We start from the raw sequence: 19,174 nt of genomic DNA on the forward strand, positions 1-19,174 counted from the left end.
ATGCAATCACATTTACTGCAAAATCAGAGGAGCCAAAATGTGTCCCCCGAGCAGTCAGGCTGCAGGAGATCTGCTGAGACATAGAGAGGGAAATGGGAGCTAATAGGCTGCAGGAGATCTGCTGAGACATAGAGAGGGAAATGGGAGCTAATAGGCTGCAGGAGATCTGCTGAGACATAGAGAGGGAAATGGGTGCTAATAGGCTGCAGGAGATCTGCTGAGACATAGAAAGGGAAATGGGTGCTAATAGGCTGCAGGAGATCCGCTGAGACATAGAGAGGGAAATGGGTGCTAATAGGCTGCAGGAGATCCGCTGAGACATAGAAAGGGAAATGGGTGCTAATAGGCTGCAGGAGATCCGCTGAGACATAGAGAGGGAAATGGGAGCTAATAGGCTGCAGGAGATCCGCTGAGACATAGAAAGGGAAATGGGAGCTAATAGGCTGCAGGAGATCTGCTGAGACATTGAGAGGGAAATGGGAGCTAATAGGCTGCAGGAGATCCGCTGAGACATAGAAAGGGAAATGGGTGCTAATAGGCTGCAGGACATCCGCCGAGACATAGAAAGGGAAATGGGTGCTAATAGGCTGCAGGAGATCCGCTGACACATAGAGAGGGAAATGGGAGCTAATAGGCTGCAGGAGATCCGCTGAGACATAGAAAGGGAAATGGGAGCTAATAGGCTGCAGGAGATCTGCAGAGACATAGAGAGGGAAATGGGTGCTAATAGGCTGCGGGAGATCCGCCGAGACATAGAAAGGGAAATGGGAGCTAATAGGCTGCGGGAGATCTGCTGAGACGTAGAGAGGGAAATGGGAGCTAATAGGCTGTAGGAGATCCGCTGAGACGTAGAAAGGGAAATGGGAGCTAATAGGCTGCAGGAGATCCGCTGAGACGTAGAGAGGGAAATGGGAGCTAATAGGCTGCAGGAGATCCGCTGAGACGTAGAGAGGGAAATGGGTGCTAATAGGCTGCAGGAGATCTGCTGAGACAATGAAATGTGTATGAAATGGATGGATGTGCAGACACTCCCAGAAGATGATGTCATTATGAGTGGATTGATATATATTTTGCATTGTCCCCCCCAGAAGGATCAGGTTTGGCGGGATCGCTCTCATTAGCTATACATTTGTATTTTGTGTTCTGTGTTTGTAAGACTTTTCTATATGTAATAAGAGATGTTTGTTGAACAGTTGGTTACATAAGAGTTACATTTATTTCTTCTTCCTTTATTCAGTAATGTTTCATCTCCCGTAGTATCCCTGTAAGGTACATATTATACAGGAAGGGGGATTATGGGATGGATCTCGGGGCTGCAGTTCCTCTGAACTCCACAAGGTGGGGATCTCACCTATACTCACACAGGAAGTCTCTATGGAATGCAGACAGGAAGTGATGTCAGACACAGACAGGAAGTGATGTCAGACACAGACAGGAAGTGATGTCAGGTACAGACAGGAAGCAGAGAGGAGACATTGGTGGAAGTGGCAGCAGAGGAGGTAATAAGATGTTATGTTTTATTTACACCCAGTAACCCCCGTCATGTCTCTCCTCTTCCTCCATAGTCACGTCCGTCCTCTTCCTCCTTAGTCACGTCCGTCCTCTTCCTCCATAGTCACGTCCGTCCTCTTCCTCCATAGTCAGGTCCATCCTCTTCCTCCATAGTCACGTCCGTCCTCTTCCTCCATAGTCACATCCGTCCTCTTCCTCCATAGTCACATCTGTCCTCTTCCTCCATAGTCACGTCCGTCCTCTTCCTCCATAGTCACGTCCGTCCTCTTCCTCCTTAGTCACGTCCGTCCTCTTCCTCCATAGTCACGTCCGTCCTCTTCCTCCATAGTCACGTCCGTCCTCTTCCTCCATAGTCACGTCCGTCCTCTTCCTCCATAGTCACATCTGTCCTCTTCCTCCATAGTCACGTCTGTCCTCTTCCTCCTTAGTCACGTCCGTCCTCTTCCCCCATAGTCACGTCTGTCCTCTTCCTCCATAGTCACGTCCGTCCTCTTCATAGTCACGTCCGTCCTCTTCCTCCATAGTCACATCTGTCCTCTTCCTCCATAGTCACGTCTGTCCTCTTCCTCCATAGTCACGTCCGTCCTCTTCCTCCATAGTCACGTCCGTCTTCTTCCTCCATTGTCACGTCCGTCCTCTTCCTCCATAGTCACGTCCGTCCTCTTCCTCCATAGTCACATCTGTCCTCTTCCTCCATAGTCACGTCCGTCCTCTTCCTCCATAGTCACGTCCGTCCTCTTCCTCCATAGTCACGTCCGTCCTCTTCCTCCATAGTCATGTCCGTCCTCTTCCTCCACAGTCACGTCCGGCCTCTTCCTCCATGGTCACGTCCGTCCTCTTACTCCATAGTCACGTCCGTCCTCTTCCTCCATAGTCACGTCTGCCCTGTTCCTCCACGGTCACGTCCGTTCTCTTCCTCCATAGTCATGTCCATCCTCCATAGTCGCTGTGACGTCTTTTATCTCCAGCAGATGATGATACACACATATATAGTGTGGGAACCCAGATGAACCCCTTCAGGGGCACAACATTCCCCCACTTCCGGGGCCGGAACATTCTCCTCATTGTGGAGATAAATTCTAGTAATATGGTCCTCTAAACAAACAGCACTGACAATAAATAGACAAGACAAGGACCATCCTGACCATACATGGCCTACAAAGGGCAATGATGACACTACACAGGCAGCCAATGGGCAGTCATTACACTATGCAGCCAACACAATGATGGAGTGCCGGGGTCAGGAGTATGGAGCATAGAGCCCCTTACATTGCTGCTCAGGAGGAAGGAAACATTCCTTTGTAACAGAAAATGTATATAAATCTGAGGCTCTTTTAGGAATGTTGGGGGGTTAAAGAATGAAAGGGGCTTTATAGCGACTAAAACATTTAATATGTGTAACATTGTTCTGTTTATCTCCTCCTCCCCTCCCCCGCCTGTCTCCAGCACCGCACCCGGGGACTAGCAGGGAGGGGAGACACCTTGCAGTGTAATGAGAACTGATTGGCTGCTCCTTGGGAAAGGGGAGTGTCCTGCTTATCCTTTCTCCCTTTCACTCCCAGAGCCATTTTTGCATTTTTTTCACATTTAAAAAATAATTTTAGCCCTAAAGATGACACAAAACCCCCAAAATATCGATTTTCTGAAAGTAGAGACTTTAGACAATAAAATAGCGGTAGTTCTAATTTTTTATATCACAAAATATTATCACAAAGTCTAGGAAATGCCAAATTTCACTAAAAAATATACTTACGTTAATTTCAGGGCACAAAAAAGCAATAAATGACCCATTTATGTGTAAAAATATAAAGCCGAGGTTGCAGCGAGTAAATAGATATCCAACATGTCAAACCTTAAGTTGTGTGTGCTGAAATGGTGACAACCTTTAGTCCCGGTATTATCTATAGGTGACACATTTATAGCCCCTTCTAGGTCATCAGTATAGAGTACGGAGGAGGTCTGCTCCTAGAATTATCCTCTCATTCTGGTGTGACCGGCGATATGTAACGTGTATCACAATCAATGTTATCACGTGTAGGCGCTCCAGCGTGTGCTCTTACGTTTGGGCGTACATATATGTGGGGGTGGGAGGCCTTAAAATTTTTTAAAGGGAAGAGTTATATACTTGGGTGTAACTTTAATTGTTTACAATTAAAAAAAAAAACATTTTTACTTAAGGGGACAAAGTCCTCTATGTGATGACTTTTCATGACAGGTTCTCTTTATTGAGACATCCAGGGTCTAAAAGACCCCCAATGTCTCCCCTGTACTGCATTGGATGTAATGTAGTGCACATCGCACCGCATTACATTCTTACCGTCCTCGATGGTCGGGAAATCTGTCATAACGTCACTTCTGGGTCAGGACAAGAAGGGAGTGAACATGTCCGCTCTCCTCCATCCCCTCTACCCTCCGACACCCGCTGACCCGGGCCCACAGATGGGCAAGCAGAGCCGGGGAAGCATAGTAGGTACAGGAGAGGATCACACACACGGGGTGGCAGAGGCTGGCACCTGAAAGGAGAGCCCTGCGGCTTGCCCTCAGCAGGGATAAAGAATAAACACAATACTTGCCCGGCCCCCAGAACTACATGTCCCGGGTGTCGGGCGATGTAAAGTGACCATCCCTGCATGATGAGCCGACATTGACCTCACAGCACTGCCTCAGAGCAAACTAGTCATAGGAAGGATCAGATTTATCATTCCTTGTCTGCAGATCTAAAACTCATCAAAACCAGTTCAGAGACCAAACAAACCCAACAGAGAAAAGGGGCCCCGGACCCCAAAATTGTAGTAAACACTAAACAGTCCAAACAAAATGTCTTCCCATGGGGGGAGTAGTTCTTCAATGTCCAGCAACCCTCCTATTCCCCCCTCACATCCACATCCTATTATTGTGTGACCAATACCATCCAAATCATTCTTACTTTCATTTCCCAAAGTTATCCGTCTACAAGGAGACCTGTATAGATCACATGATGGCACCAATGAGGATGGAGGAGGACCGGAGTCACATGACTGAGAAGATACTAAACCTCACCCTGGAGATCATCTACCTGCTGACCGGAGAGGTGAGGAGGATTCTGGGAGGTCACATGACATCACTCTTATCTCTATTAATAAAACACAGACCTGACCGGAGAGGTGAGGAGGATTCTGGGAGGTCACATGACATCACTCTCATCTCTATTAATAAAACACAGACCTGACCGGAGAGGTGAGGAGGATTCTGGGAGTCTAACATGATATTCCTATTGGTTTCTCAATACAGAGATTTCGTCTTCTGAAGTCAGGTGATCATATGACCATCACAGTGCCTCCATGTGACTCCCTAAACCCTGAGAGACACAACATGCAGAAGATTCTAGAAGTCACCAAGAAGATGATGGAGCTGCTGACAGGAGAGGTGAGCGGTGCCGGGAATTCTGGGATATTATCCAATCACTGATAGTATCATTAGGATCTGTACATTATCTGCATTGTTACCATTGATGTCATTTTTATTATATATTCAGAGTGGAAACCTGAGAGATCCTAAAGTTGAGGTTAAAGAAGAGATAAAAGAGGAGGAGGATGAGGATGGGGGGATGGAGGAGTCAGAGCTTCTAAAAGAACACAAAGATCTGTACCAGGACACCATGGTGGAGTCATCCAGCTACAGGAACCCACCAGAGAGATGTCCCCGTCCTCTGTATTCCCGGGATTCCACACAGGAAGGTCACACCATCCCTCACTATTACAAGGTTGGTGGGATGGAGCATCTAGAACATGGACTTGTGGAGACAATGTGTGGATTTTATATGTGATGTCACAATCATAAATCTTACATTTTACAGATGATATTTTCTCTCATTTCCTTGATTTAGAGTGGAGATCCAATCGATATAGAATTTGAGGTGAAAGCAGAAGAAGAAGAGGCGTATGTGAGGGATGATCAGCAGTCTATGGAGGAGGATGGAATAACGGGGACATTTATAGAGGAGGACACTCCTACAGAGATCAGCACAGGTGGGTCATGAACACTAAATCCATTCCTCCACCCATACTGCTCACTGATTGGTCCAGAGTAGGGTGGGGACTGGGTGATATCAGCCTGTAAGACACAATTTATGTAACTAGACTGGATTTTTGGAGATTCTGGGGTTCAGCTGGCTGCAAAATGTTAAGTTTTCACCATTAGCATTAACCTAGGCACCTGGGACATGTACTTTGGGTCTCCGGCCCCATATCTGATTCTAGCAAGATCTCTGACAGAACATTTCTCCCAGGGTTCCTTGCTCTGTTGTCTGCTGGCTGTGCCGGGTGGAGGGATATGTCTGTAGTGTCTCAGACCCAAGTCACTGAGTGCAGTCTCAGGAGATGGGAGGCAGCGGTGTGGGATCTCTGCAACTTGTCTACAGTAAACATTTAATCTTCCAATGATTACTGAATACCAATATTATGAGTCCTGACCCTTACACTGTATAATTTATATTTTACATTACATACTCCTGACCCCTGCACTATATACTCTGTATTGTACATTACATACTCCTGACCCCTGCACTATGTACTCTATGTTGTACATTACATACTCCTGACCCCTGCACTATATACTCTATGTTGTACATTACATACTCCTGACCCCTGCACTATGTACTCTATGTTGTACATTACATCCTCCTGACCCCTGCACTATATACTCTATGTTGTACATTACATACTCCTGACCCCTGCACTATATACTCTATGTTGTACATTACATACTCCTGACCCCTGCACTATATACTCTATGTTGTACATTACATACTCCTGACCCCTGCACTATATACTCTATGTTGTACATTACATACTCCTGACCTCTGCACTATATACTCTATCTTGTACATTACATACTCCTGACCCCTGCACTATATATACTATGTTGTACATTACATACTCCTGACCTCTGCACTATATACTCTATCTTGTACATTACATACTCCTGACCCCTGCACTATATACTCTATGTTGTACATTACATACTCCTGACCCCTGCACTATATACTCTATGTTGTACATTACATCCTCCTGACCCCTGCACTATATACTATATGTTGTACATTACATACTCCTGACCCCTGCACTATATACTCTATGTTGTACATTACATACTCCTGACCCCTGCACTATATACTCTGTTGTACATGACATACTCCTGACCCCTGCACTATGTACTCTATGTTGTACATTACATACTCCTGACCCCTGCACTATATACTCTATGTTGTACATTACATACTCCTGACCCCTGCACTATATACTCTATGTTGTACTTTACATACTCCTGACCCCTGCACTATATACTCTATGTTGTACATTACATACTCCTGACCCCTGCACTATATACTCTGTTGTACATTACATACTCCTGACCTCTGCACTATATACTCTATGTTGTACATTACATACTCCTGACCCCTGCACTATATACTCTATGTTGTACATTACATCCTCCTGACCCCTGCACTATATACTATATGTTGTACATTACATACTCCTGACCCCTGCACTATATACTCTATGTTGTACATTACATACTCCTGACCCCTGCACTATATACTCTGTTGTACATGACATACTCCTGACCCCTGCACTATGTACTCTATGTTGTGCATTACATACTCCTGACCCCTGCACTATATACTCTATGTTGTACATTACATACTCCTGACCCCTGCACTATATACTCTGTTGTACATTACATACTCCTGACCTCTGCACTATATACTCTGTTGTACATTACATACTCCTGACCCCTGCACTATATACTCTGTGTTGTACATTCCATAGTCCTGATTTCTGCTCCCCCCACTGCTATATATACACATAATATGGATTCTCATTGTTCCCCCCCATTTCCTACCAGCTGGACATTTTATATCGGATGATGTGATTGGAGCACAGACTTTTACATGGTGATAATAATGTGATAACATCCTCCAACGTTGGGCCCTTAAACAGAAAGTGATAATGAGGGAGGAGTCAATACCCCAATGATGGTGGTCTTCAGGATCAGTCCAGTCTTCATCTTGGTTGTTCTCCCCCCATCCTCACTCTCTGACCTCTGGTGGGGCTCAGCCCCGCTGTTCTTCATGACTAAATCATGGACTAAATAAGGAAGTGCAGTACTTCTTGTGTTGGGAAGATGGCGATGAGTGATAGAGGGGGTGGGGACCCTCGTCCTATAATCCCCTCATCACTGTCCCTCCTATAAAAGACAGTTCTGGTTGTTTCCTCACTCTCTGACTAAGGTCTATGAATAAAGAAATGACCTGGTAGGAGATCAGAGGAGCCATTTCCTAGTTCCCTTGAGGGTGGAATTGTAAGCTCCTCAGAGACCAAGCTGCCTGATGTGGGCGGAGTCCTGGTTTGGGGGATCCAATCAGCTCCTGTCTAGTAATCCTCTTTGTCTTTGTATTTTAGTCCATGGCCGGGAGATGAGGAAAACCTCCGAGGATTGTCTCACTTTGTCTCCAGACTGGAAAGTAGAAGATGAGGACATCACACAGTATAGTCCAGGAGAAAACCCGGCTCCCTCCAATGTCCATCCGGCACCACCCAGTGTAGATGGACCATCGGATTCCTCGTATCCTGAGGAACCTCAGACTGTGCGGGACCGGGCCGGCCTTCCAACAGGGAATAGCTTCTCCTGCATTGAGTGTGGGAAGAGATTGCAATCTAAATCTGGTCTTAATGTGCATGAAAGATCTCACACGGGGGAGAAGCCTTATTCCTGTCCTGAGTGCGGGAAATGTTTTTCAGACAAGTCCAATCTTTACAAACATCAGAGATCTCATACGGGGGAAAAGCCATATTCCTGTTCTGAGTGTGGGAAATGTTTTTCAGTGAAGTCCAGTCTTTTCACACATCAGAGATCTCACACGGGGAACAAGCCGTATTCCTGTACTAAGTGTGGGAAATGTTTTTCAGTGAAGTCCAGTCTTTTCACACATCACAGATCTCACACAGGGGACAAGCCATATTCCTGTCTCGAGTGTGGGAAATGTTTTTCCCAGACGTCCCATCTTTACAGACATCAGAGATCTCACACGGGGGAGAAGCCGTATTCCTGTCCTGAGTGCGGGAAATGTTTTTCAGATAAGTATCATCTTTCCAGACATCAGAGGTCTCACACGGGGGAGATTCCATATCCCTGTCCTGGGTGCGGGAAATGTTTTTCACAGAAGTCTGAACTGTACATACATCAGAGATCTCACACGGGGGAGAAGTTGTATTCCTGTTCTGAGTGTGGGGAATTTTTTTCCACAGAAGTCACATCTTTACATACATCAGAGATCTCACACAGGGGAGAAGCCGTATTCCTGTCCTGAGTGCGGGAAATGTTTTTCAGTTAAGTCCCATCTTAACACACATCAGAGATCTCACACAGGGGACAAGCCACTTTCCTGTTCTGAGTGCGGGAAATGTTTTTCAGATAAGTCCAATCTTTACATACATCAGAGGTCTCACACGGGGAGAAGCCATATTCCTGCCCTGAATGTGGGAAATGTTTTTCGCAGAAGTCCCATCTTTCCAGACATCAGAGATTTTACACAGGGAGAAGCCACTTTCCTGTCCTGAGTGAGGGAAATGTACCTCACTGAAGTCCTATCTTCCTGTACATCAGAGGTCCCACACAACCCTGGAGGTGTATTAGTGCCTTGAGTGTGGGAAATGTTGCTGGACATCCCAGTTTTCATGTGGGGAAGAAGCACACCCTGATATACACCTCAGATATACTCCATGGCTGATCTTCATCATGGAAGGTACATTAGACCAGGAGATCAGAGGCCCCTAGAGATGTAGAAGAAGCAGGAGATCATAGGTCCCCAGAGAAATGGATGAAGTGGTGGAAGAAGCAGTAGACCAGGAGATCAGAGGCCCCCAGAGACATGGATGAAGTGGTGGAAGAAGCAGGAGATCATAGGTCCCCAGAGACATGGATGAAGTGGTGGAAGAAGCAGTAGACCAGAAGATCAGAGGCCCCCAGAGACATGGATAAAGTGGTGGAAGAAGCAGTAGACCAGGAGATCAAAGGTCCCCAGAGACATAGATGAAGTGGTGGAAGAAGCAGGAGATCATAGGTCTCCAGAGACATGGATGAAGTTGTGGAAGAAGCAGTAGACCAGGAGATCAGAGGCCCCCAGAGACATGGATGAAGTGGTGGAAGAAGCAGTAGACCAGGAGATCAGAGACATGGATGAAGTGGTGAAAGAAGCAGGAGATCAGAGGTCTCCAGAGACATGGATGAAGTGGTGAAAGAAGCAGGAGATCAGAGGCCTCCAGAGACATGGATGAAGTGGTGGAAGAAGCAGGAGATTAGAGGCCCCCAGAGACATGGATGAAGTGGTGGAAGAAGCAGTAGACCAGGAGATCAGAGGCCCCCAGAGACATGGATGAAGTGGTGGAAGAAGCAGTAGACCAGGAGATCAGAGGTCCCCAGAGACATGGATGAAGTGGTGAAAGAAGCAGGAGATCAGAGGCCCCCAGAGACATGGATGAAGTGGTGGAAGAAGCAGTAGACCAGGAGATCAGAGACATGGATGAAGTGGTGAAAGAAGCAGGAGATCAGAGGTCTCCAGAGACATGGATGAAGTGGTGAAAGAAGCAGGAGATCAGAGGCCCCCAGAGACATGGATGAAGTGGTGGAAGAAGCAGTAGACCAGGAGATCAGAGGCCCCCAGAGACATGGATGAAGTGGTCACAATACAATAGTACGATGGAAATCTATCAATCTCTTATGTTTCACCACAAATTGAAAAAATAAAGCAAGTGTGAAGCCAAAAACAATGAATTGTGTGGTTCTCTGATGAGGGAAATGACAGATGTGGATGCCACGACACTTCTTCATGATGAAGCACACAGCACATCAGGGTACAACACTGGGGGGCTTCCCAGAATCCTATGACCCCCAATTCAGAGGGATCACCCAGCACTTGTCTATCAATCCAAGATCTCCAGCTTTCCTCCAACCCCCATCTCAGACGATGGCAGTGCTTCGTCCCATCAGATCGCTGTGCAGATAGACTGTGATATAGTAGAAAAGACACTCTCCATGGTGTCATCAAACACCAATTAATACATTTTGACTGAAATTTATGATGAAATTTGTTTTTTTATTGTTTAATAGTAAAAAGTCCAAAATATTTTTTTTTCTCAATTGTCTCGTGACACTCAGGATCATTAATCAGGAATTAATAATTGGCCGGGGCCCCTATACCGTGATGGGGTAAATCCTCAGAAGGTGGAGGGGTTAATGTGGTAAATGGCTTGGTCAGGAAGGGGGGTACATCCTCAGAAGGGGGAGGGGTTAATATGGTAAATGACCTCGTCAGAAAAAAGGGGTACATCCTCAGAAGGGGGAGGGGTTAATATGGTAAATGGCCTGGTCAGGAAAGGGGGGTACATCCTCAGAAGGGGTTAATATGGTAAATGGCCTGGTCAGGAAAGGGGGGTACATCCTCAGAAGGGGGAGGGGTTAAAATGGTAAATGGCATGGTCAGGAAGGGGGGTAAATCCTCTGGAAGGGGAGGGGTTGATGTGGTAAATGACCTGGTCAGGAAGGGGGGGGGTTAATCCTCTGGAGGGGTTAATGTGGTAAATGGCCTGGTCAGGAAGGGGGGGGGGGGGTTAATCCTCTGGAGGGGTTAATGTGGTAAATGGCCTGGTCAGGAAGGGGGGGGGTAAATCCTCTGGAGGGGGAGGGGTTAATGTGGTAAATGGACTTAAAATGAAAAGATGACAATCAAGCTATCATATAAACAACTCGCTTTCCAGAATCCAAGATGGCGGCAGTGGGATCACATATGTGTAGGGTCATGTGTTCCATGTTTGCCCCGGAGAGGAAGAGTCGTAGTCTGTACACGGAGTCCTAGTGTGGTTTATTTCCTTCTCATGGATGAAGTGTGGGACCGGGTCGGAGTATATTTTGTGGTGGGAGATTTCACAAACACTTAGAGTTCTGTTCATAAAACAATGAGCTGAAGGAATGTGAGCCGTGTTCACCCAGCTGGGACGGGTTTTGGCCATGTTTTATTTCACATCATCATTGGCTCCATCTAGTGGCCATATTATTGTATTGCACTATTTTTACATCAGGAGGTATTTCAGGGAAGATACAGCATTATGGCCACTAGATGGAGCTGACGATTATAGGAAATCACTTTAACCTCTTAAGGTGGAACTTCACTCTCCCAATCAGCATTGACTATTTCTAGTCCTTACACTGCTAGCATCGGTATATAGATAGGAAAGTAGATCATATTTACTTGTTTTGAATGTTTTTTTTTTACATATTGTTACTCACTTCCTGGTTTCCTGCCTAGGAAAATGATGTCATACACCCCAACAGTCTTCGGAAGGGGAGGGAGGGTTCTCCGCTCAGCCAATGCCTAAGCTAAGGGCTGATGGATTCCAGGAAGTAAATGCTACAGGAATCATCTGCCCTTACTCAAGATGGCTACTGACAGAAATGCTGGGGTGATGTTTTTCAAAATGATTTCTCAGCAAAATAAATCCTGAAGACACGGAGGGATGGATGGATGGATGGATGGATGGGGGAGTTTGCTTTGAATATTACCAATGAATTAAATAGTATTTTTGGTGTGTGGTGTTCAGATGAAGTGCAGATCCACTTTAACCGCTTGTCAACTGCGTATAACTGAATGACGGCTACAGCATGGTTGTCCAGTCCTGGGAGGGCAACATATGACGTCCTCACAGAGACGCACCCTTGGGGCGTGCACCCGGAGATCTCTGCATCCTACGGACACTGCTGATCATGTGATGTGGTAAAAAGCCAATCACAGCAGCCTTTTAGCACGTGATCAGCTGTGTCCAATGACAGCAGATCACCGGGAAATGCAGTTGCTGGTTATTGGCTGCACTTTCCTCACACTGTCACAGCATGAGGAAAGTACTGGCAATAACTGGCAATTGTCAGAGGATGGATCGGCACCGATCATCAGTAGTGCCTACCAGCTGTGCCCAGCAGTGCCTAGTAGTGCCATCCACCTGTGCCCAGCAGAGCCACCCATCAGTGCTGCCCAGTAGTACCACCCATCAGTACCCATCAGTCAGTGCCGCCCATCAGTGCTGCCTATCAGTGCAGCCTTATCAACGCACATCAGTGAAGGAGAAAACTTACCTGTTTATAAAATTTTATAATAGAAACAAAGAAAACGTTTTTCAAATGTTTTGCTCTTTTTTTCTTTATAGCGCAACAAATAAAACATCCAGCAGCAATTAAATACCACCAAAAGAAATCTCTATCTGTCTCAAAAAATGATAACAATTTCATATGGGTACAGTGTTGCATGACCGCTCAATTGTCATTCAAAGTGCAACAGCGCTGAAAGCTGAAAATTGGCCTGGGCAGGAAGGGGGTATAAGTGCCCAGTAGGGAGGGGTTATTTTTTGCTATTTGGCACTACGCTACTTGGTAATTGCTCAGTCATGCAACAATTTGTGCAAATTATATATATAGAATTTGTTTCACATAAATAGAGCTTTGTTTTGGTGTTATTTGATCCCCACTGAGGTTTTTATTTTTTATTATATAAATGAAAAAAATGAACATTTAAGAAACCCCCCAATATTTTCTGTTATAAAACATCCAAAAGGAAAAAAAATGTTTCCTTATAAATTTCAGCCAAAATGTATTCTGCTACGTCTTTGGTAAAAATAAATCCTAGTTTTTTTGAAGTTGGCAGTTTTGGTCCCAATTTTTGGGAAAATAAAGAAATTAAATATTTTTTCACGTTTTTTTCTACAAACTCACCAGGGCAGTACAGCGTCATCACATGACTGATGTGGCGGTGATCAGGGACCTGACTGGTGACAGTATGATAACAAACAGAACCAAAAAAAAACAATAAAAACATTTTCAATTTATTAAACTTTTTTTCCCTCAGAGTAGTGTCCATAGCAGCACTGTACTACTCTAGGGGGGATCAGGGATTCTCTTTACAATGATGATCACCGTGTCAGCAATGCTTTATACAGAGTGTCATTCATGACAGCTGTGATTACTAGTGATCTGTGATTGGCTACCACTACATGACATAGTAGAGGGTGCTGTGATTGGCCCAGGTACCATGTGATAGCTGTGGGCCAATCACAGCTCACTAGTATCAGAATGAGATTCATTCATACCATGTTTGGTGACATTGTGATCCTGATATTAGCACAATGCTGTATCCAGGGTACACTTCAGTACAGAATCGTTATCATCGGATTATTATACAGGATTTATAGAGTGACAACAGTCTGCGCAGCGCTTTACAACATGATGGAAGACAGTACAGCTACAATACAATTTGGTACAGAAGGAATCAGGGGGCCGGCTCGTGGGAGCTTACAATCTAAGAGGGAGGGTGAAGTGATACAAAGGTCATAACTGGGCAATGGGCCGATGGAGGAACTAAAACACAGTGTATTTGTTAGAAGCAGGAGAGGCTTCTTTACAGAGAAGGATTTCAGGGATCCTCTAAAGGTGGATAGAGTAGGAGATAGTCGGACAGATTGGGGTAGGGAGTACCATAGGATGGAAGAGGCTCAGGGGAAGTCCTGGAGGTGAGCATGGAAGGCAGTGAAAAGGGAGCCAGAGAGCAGGAGGTCTTGAGAGGACTGAAGGGAGCGGTTTGGTTGGTATTTTGAGACCAGGTTGGTGATGTAGCTGGGGGCAGAGTTGTGGATGGTTTTGTAAGTTGTTAGTATTTTGAATTTGATTCATTGGGTGAGCGGAAGCCAGTGGAGAGGACAATTCAGCAGAAGAGGCCATAGAGGAAGGGGAGGGGGTGGAGCAGACAGATGTGGCAGAATCACCACCAGGTTTTTGGAGGCATGGTGGTGGAACAAGCTCCAGAACTGAACCCTGTCCTGCATCCTTCCCAGCTGCTAGCAGAGTCACCCAGTGTGCCGTGACGGATATGTACCATCCCTGACTGTGCCTGCTGGACCACGTGTCAGTAATGTGGACCTTGCTGCTGACCGCCTTGTCCAACAAGGCCAAACCATGACCTTCCACATGATGGTACAGAGCTGGAATGGCCTTGCATGAAACAAATTGTCTTTTCGGAACCTGTCACTGTGATACAGAACATTCTGCAAATTCCCGGAAGGGGGAAGAGTCCACCAGATGGAAAGGCAGCAGTTGTAACGCAGCAATTTGGCCAGGATAGAATGTGGATGGGTGGGACAGTCTATTTTTCATGGTTCAGCAAATGGGGTAGTGAAATGTTCCTGCTGAAATCCACAGGTGGTGTCCTGCTGTCAGATGGGCCACCCACTGCTGTACCATCACTCCTCTCAGTGGAGGCTGTTGAGAAGACCTGACGTTTTACAGTAGAGATCCCAGATGAGGAGCAAGGAGAAGTCTGCACTTTTTCTGGGTCTTTCAGGTGCTGTTACCAGCGGGCTGCATGGCAGCTCATCATACGTCTTGTCAAGCATGTGGTGCCCAAGTGGCTGGTGTTTTGGCCACGCTTGGTCTGCTTCAGTCAAAGACTGCAAACAGCAATGCTGCACATGTGTTGAAGAAAGCCCACACCAGAGAACTTGTGGAAGTCTGCATGGAGTCAGCAGCGCCCCCCACCTGTGGAGCTCTGTCGTGTGATGCCATTGGTTGGCTGCCCTTATGCCTGTCCCTGGAGGACATCCTGCCTTGTTGGAGTTCTGCCTCCTCCTCACTGTCCTCCTCTGTTCTCTCAGGCACCCAAGTATGGTCAGTGACCTCATCATCCACATCCTCCTCATCAATGGAGCCAACTTGGCAGTGTGCTGTGGCTGGGGGAACAGGACTGACAATTTCTTTTCCCTCACTGGCGCCCCCTCTCTCTAGGCTCACGTCACTCCTTTCCTCATCCTGGGAACCAACATCACAGCATTCAGATTGCTGCACATCCTCCAGCAGCATGGGACTGACACTATGATCCAATCATTCTGGTGACTCCTCCATGCATGATGGTGGGGCTACGGAAGGAGCAGCTGTGGTGGACAAGGAGCCGGAGGAACAGGACACTTTGGCAGCTGTGGTGGAAGGCAAAATAGTATGAGCCTGGATGACAGAGGATGAGGATGACTGACTTATCCACTCCACCACCTCTTCTGCACGTTGTGGTTCAATAATACGGCCAGCACTTTGGCCAATCATGGCTCTTCCTGAGAACTCAGCTGTTATTGGCCAAAGCATTGCACCTGACCGCAGGTCAGGTGCAATGCTTTGGCCAATCACAAAGCATGTTTTACATTGGGCACACGGGCAAACTTCCTGCATAATGGTAAACACTCAAACGGCTAATGTTCAATTCAAACTTATGTTTGACTCAAGCCGTCATCCCATCCCAACTCAAAATATTATTCTCTGTGTATCTAGTGCTTCCACTTTACACCTACTTCATTGATCTTGTGGTGTTTGCCAGTAAATTAAGAATACTGAACCATGTGCAAATCCATATACAACAAAGTGTTTTGTGCTCAAGATGCAGTTCCCTGCAGATCTACTGCTTCCACTTTACACCACCTTCATGTAGCACTACCTCAGAAGGAGCTGAATGTTGCCCCTGGTTTCCCTTTGCTTTGCCCCACAGCAAGGCAAACACACACACTTCTGCTCGTTGTCTCCAATGACCAGTCTAGGGGATGTTTTGTGTTTGGAGTTTATTGTAGAACTGGGGATAGGGATGGGGAATGTAGTCGGATCCTCCAGAATCAGAACTCTTCACACTGAGGACATCTAGCTGATCTCTTAGTAGAACACTTGTGAAGTCTCGGCTGACAGTAGATAGCAGACTTCTCAGTAACAAATAGCAGCAAGTAGTTGTAGGAGAGCGAAGTCCCATTAGCAGTAGCAATACTTGGACAAGCTCTGCAGAACACTAGGCAGGGCTCCCTTTCTCAGACCCAGGCTGACTATCAAGCACCAGAGGGGTAACAAGCACACAGAGCCCCCCAGATCTCTCAGAGTTTGCACTCACAGGTCCAAGGACAGAATGGTTGCCTCCTTCCAATCTTCCAAGCCACTCTCTCCAGTGACACCAGACAGAGCTTTGGCAGACAGCTCCCCTCAGTCAGCTTACTGTAGAATCAGGGTCACTCTCTCTAACTTCAGGCCCTCAGGTCACCCACCCGAGGCCACATAACAGCAAGTGCCAGGCGAGGCAGCCTGCCTCCAGCCTGGCTGGTGCAATCCTCTCCGAGGAAAGACACTGAACCCATGTGATCTCAGAATATAAATACCACTCCCAGCATGCAATGGGGCCACCCTCCCCTGCAATTGGCCAGGACTGTATCCATATTCATGCTGGTCATTTGTCTAGCCAATTCCCATGTTCTGGAAGACTCTCATAGCTTCCTGAAGGCGGGCAGAACTCAGACAAACTCCAACAGAACCAGAGCAGCATGAGCAGACCTGACTAATCAATCACAGCTCTCTGTAAAGCAGAATACCGACTGAATTTACCTGACAGCCTCTCTGGTGAGCAGAGAAACACAGCTATGCTTTACCTGACTACACATCCTAGACCTGACCAGGAGGGGGCGCTACATTCATTCATCTCATCAGATTTGCTGCTATAGGAAATCATCTCAAATCCTGTGCAAATCCATGGAGACAGACAATATTGTGTGCTCAGCATAGTGTTCTCTGCAAGTCCACCGCTTCCACTTTGCATCTACTTCAATCCACTTATTTTATTCCAAAAATCCACCAATCAGTGAAAAGTTGATAAGGTGCGAAAGTGCTCCGCCCTCCAAATTGTGTTCGCTGTAGTGTAGCCCCGCCTTCTTCCACCTCTTGTACACGGGATGGTGAGGGCGCCCCCTAGTAGTGCTTCCCACTCACCACACCAATAGGACTCCCAGCTTTTCAGCTCCCAGAGTCACAAACATCCTTCACACTCTCCTCATCTCCGATGGTAAAGGAACCGGATCCTCCTCGCTCACTCCTGCAAGTCTGCTGCGGGTTCTGTCAGTCTCCCTCCTAGACTCCGCCTCCGACCGCCATTCCAGCAGGAGCTCCGCCTCTAAATACACACTCAGGGAGGAGAGAAAGGGGAACCCGACATCGTGTGACACCTTTTATTACATGGAAATACGAAAATCAACGGGACTAATGCAATCACATTTACTGCAAAATCAAAGGGGCCAAAATCCCTCCCACGAGCAGTCATATATTTCTGTCCCCCTTGGTGGGAGTGGAGGTGACCCCTCTATAAGGATCTACAGTCCATACACACCCAGCACAAGGCCGGGGTCACACTACCAGACGCTTCTCGGGGCTGCAGTTCCTCTGAGCTCCACAAGGTGGGGATCTCACTTCTACCCAGACAGGAAGTCTTTATGGAAGACAGACAGGAAGTGATGTCAGGTACAGACAGGAAGTGATGTCAGGTACAGACAGGAAGTGATGTTAGGTACAGGCAGAACGCATAGAGGAGACCTTGGTGGAAGTAGCAGCAGAGGAGGTAATAAGATGTTATTTTCTATTTACACCCAGTAACCCCCCATCATGTCTGTCCTCTGACTTCTACCCAGACAGGAAGTTCCATGAATAAGGAAGTATAGAGGAGACATTCCTGGATCTGGCAGCAGAGGAGGTAATACGTAGATGAACCCCTTCAGGGGGAGGAGTTGATGATAATATATTTGCCCCCAAAGCTGGCCTACATGGTTCAGTTTTATCGTTCAGCCAGCGGGATGAGCATAAAACCTGAAGCGATTCCCCCATCCACACATTGGAGGTGGATGGGGGAATCCTCCCCGCTGCACTCTTGTATTCTGACAATGGGGGGACTCCTCCGCTCTCAGAATACACAGATCAGCACTGAAGCTATTGGCTGCAGCCGCTGGGGGAGTGGCTTTTATCCGGCAGTGGCCACACATGGATGGAAATGTGAGCGATCCCTGCTGAACCAGCTGAATTTCCATGGATCTATGGTCACCTTCAGTGACTTCCTCCCCCTCATCTCCTTCATGATGGAGACTATTGTCTGCTATTTACACTCTGTTCCTCTGCACGTCACCTGATCACATGACAGCTTACTTCCACAGATTCCGGACAAGTTTCTGGATGGTAAAGGTCAAAGTTCACTCTTCAGTTTAGGAGAGGTAGGACGCACCCAGGAACAAGGATTTGGTTTACATGGGAGCCTCATATCGCGGACCCCTCAAATCTCCCCATCCAAATGTCCCTCCATCCAGAGTCTATATGTCCTATGACATCACAATGACCGCACAGCTCCTCCTCCCAATGTCCCTCCATTCAGAGACAGAGAATCCTATGACATCACACTGACCTCACAGCTCCTCCCAATGTCCCTCCATCCAGAATCAGAGAATCCTATGACATCACAATGACCTCACAGCTCCTCCTCCCAATGTCCCTCCATTCAGAGTCAGAGAATCCTCTGACATCACACTGACCTCACAGCTCCTCCCCCAATGTCCCTCCATCCAGAGTCAGAGAATCCTATGACATCACACTGACCTCACAGCTCCTCCTCCCAATGTCCCTCCATCTTATTTTTCTGATGCTCTTAGGATGTGGGTCCCTTGGTATCCTCACATGTAAAGTGGGACTGTTGGTCCTGCGTTGTATGTAATGACATCAGAATGCTGCAACAAGCCTATACCCTGCGTAGTGT

The 19,174-nt window shown here is 46.8% G+C and overlaps 1 protein-coding gene across 1 annotated transcript in view; it reads left to right on the plus strand.

The window, feature by feature from the left end:
- LOC149438045 (uncharacterized) overlaps window positions 1-19,174 on the plus strand; it is a 132,906-nt gene that overhangs the window by 99,034 nt on the left and 14,698 nt on the right. The window contains 2 exon segments of the mRNA XM_089660316.1: window positions 8,203-8,461; window positions 8,802-8,995. Of these exon segments, the coding sequence (XP_089516442.1) occupies window positions 8,203-8,461; window positions 8,802-8,995 (453 nt within the window).

This window comes from Staurois parvus, unplaced genomic scaffold (assembly GCF_062004578.1).
Source record: "Staurois parvus isolate SC_StPar_1 unplaced genomic scaffold, SC_StPar_1.0 ptg001224l, whole genome shotgun sequence".
Taxonomy (NCBI): domain Eukaryota; kingdom Metazoa; phylum Chordata; class Amphibia; order Anura; family Ranidae; genus Staurois; species Staurois parvus.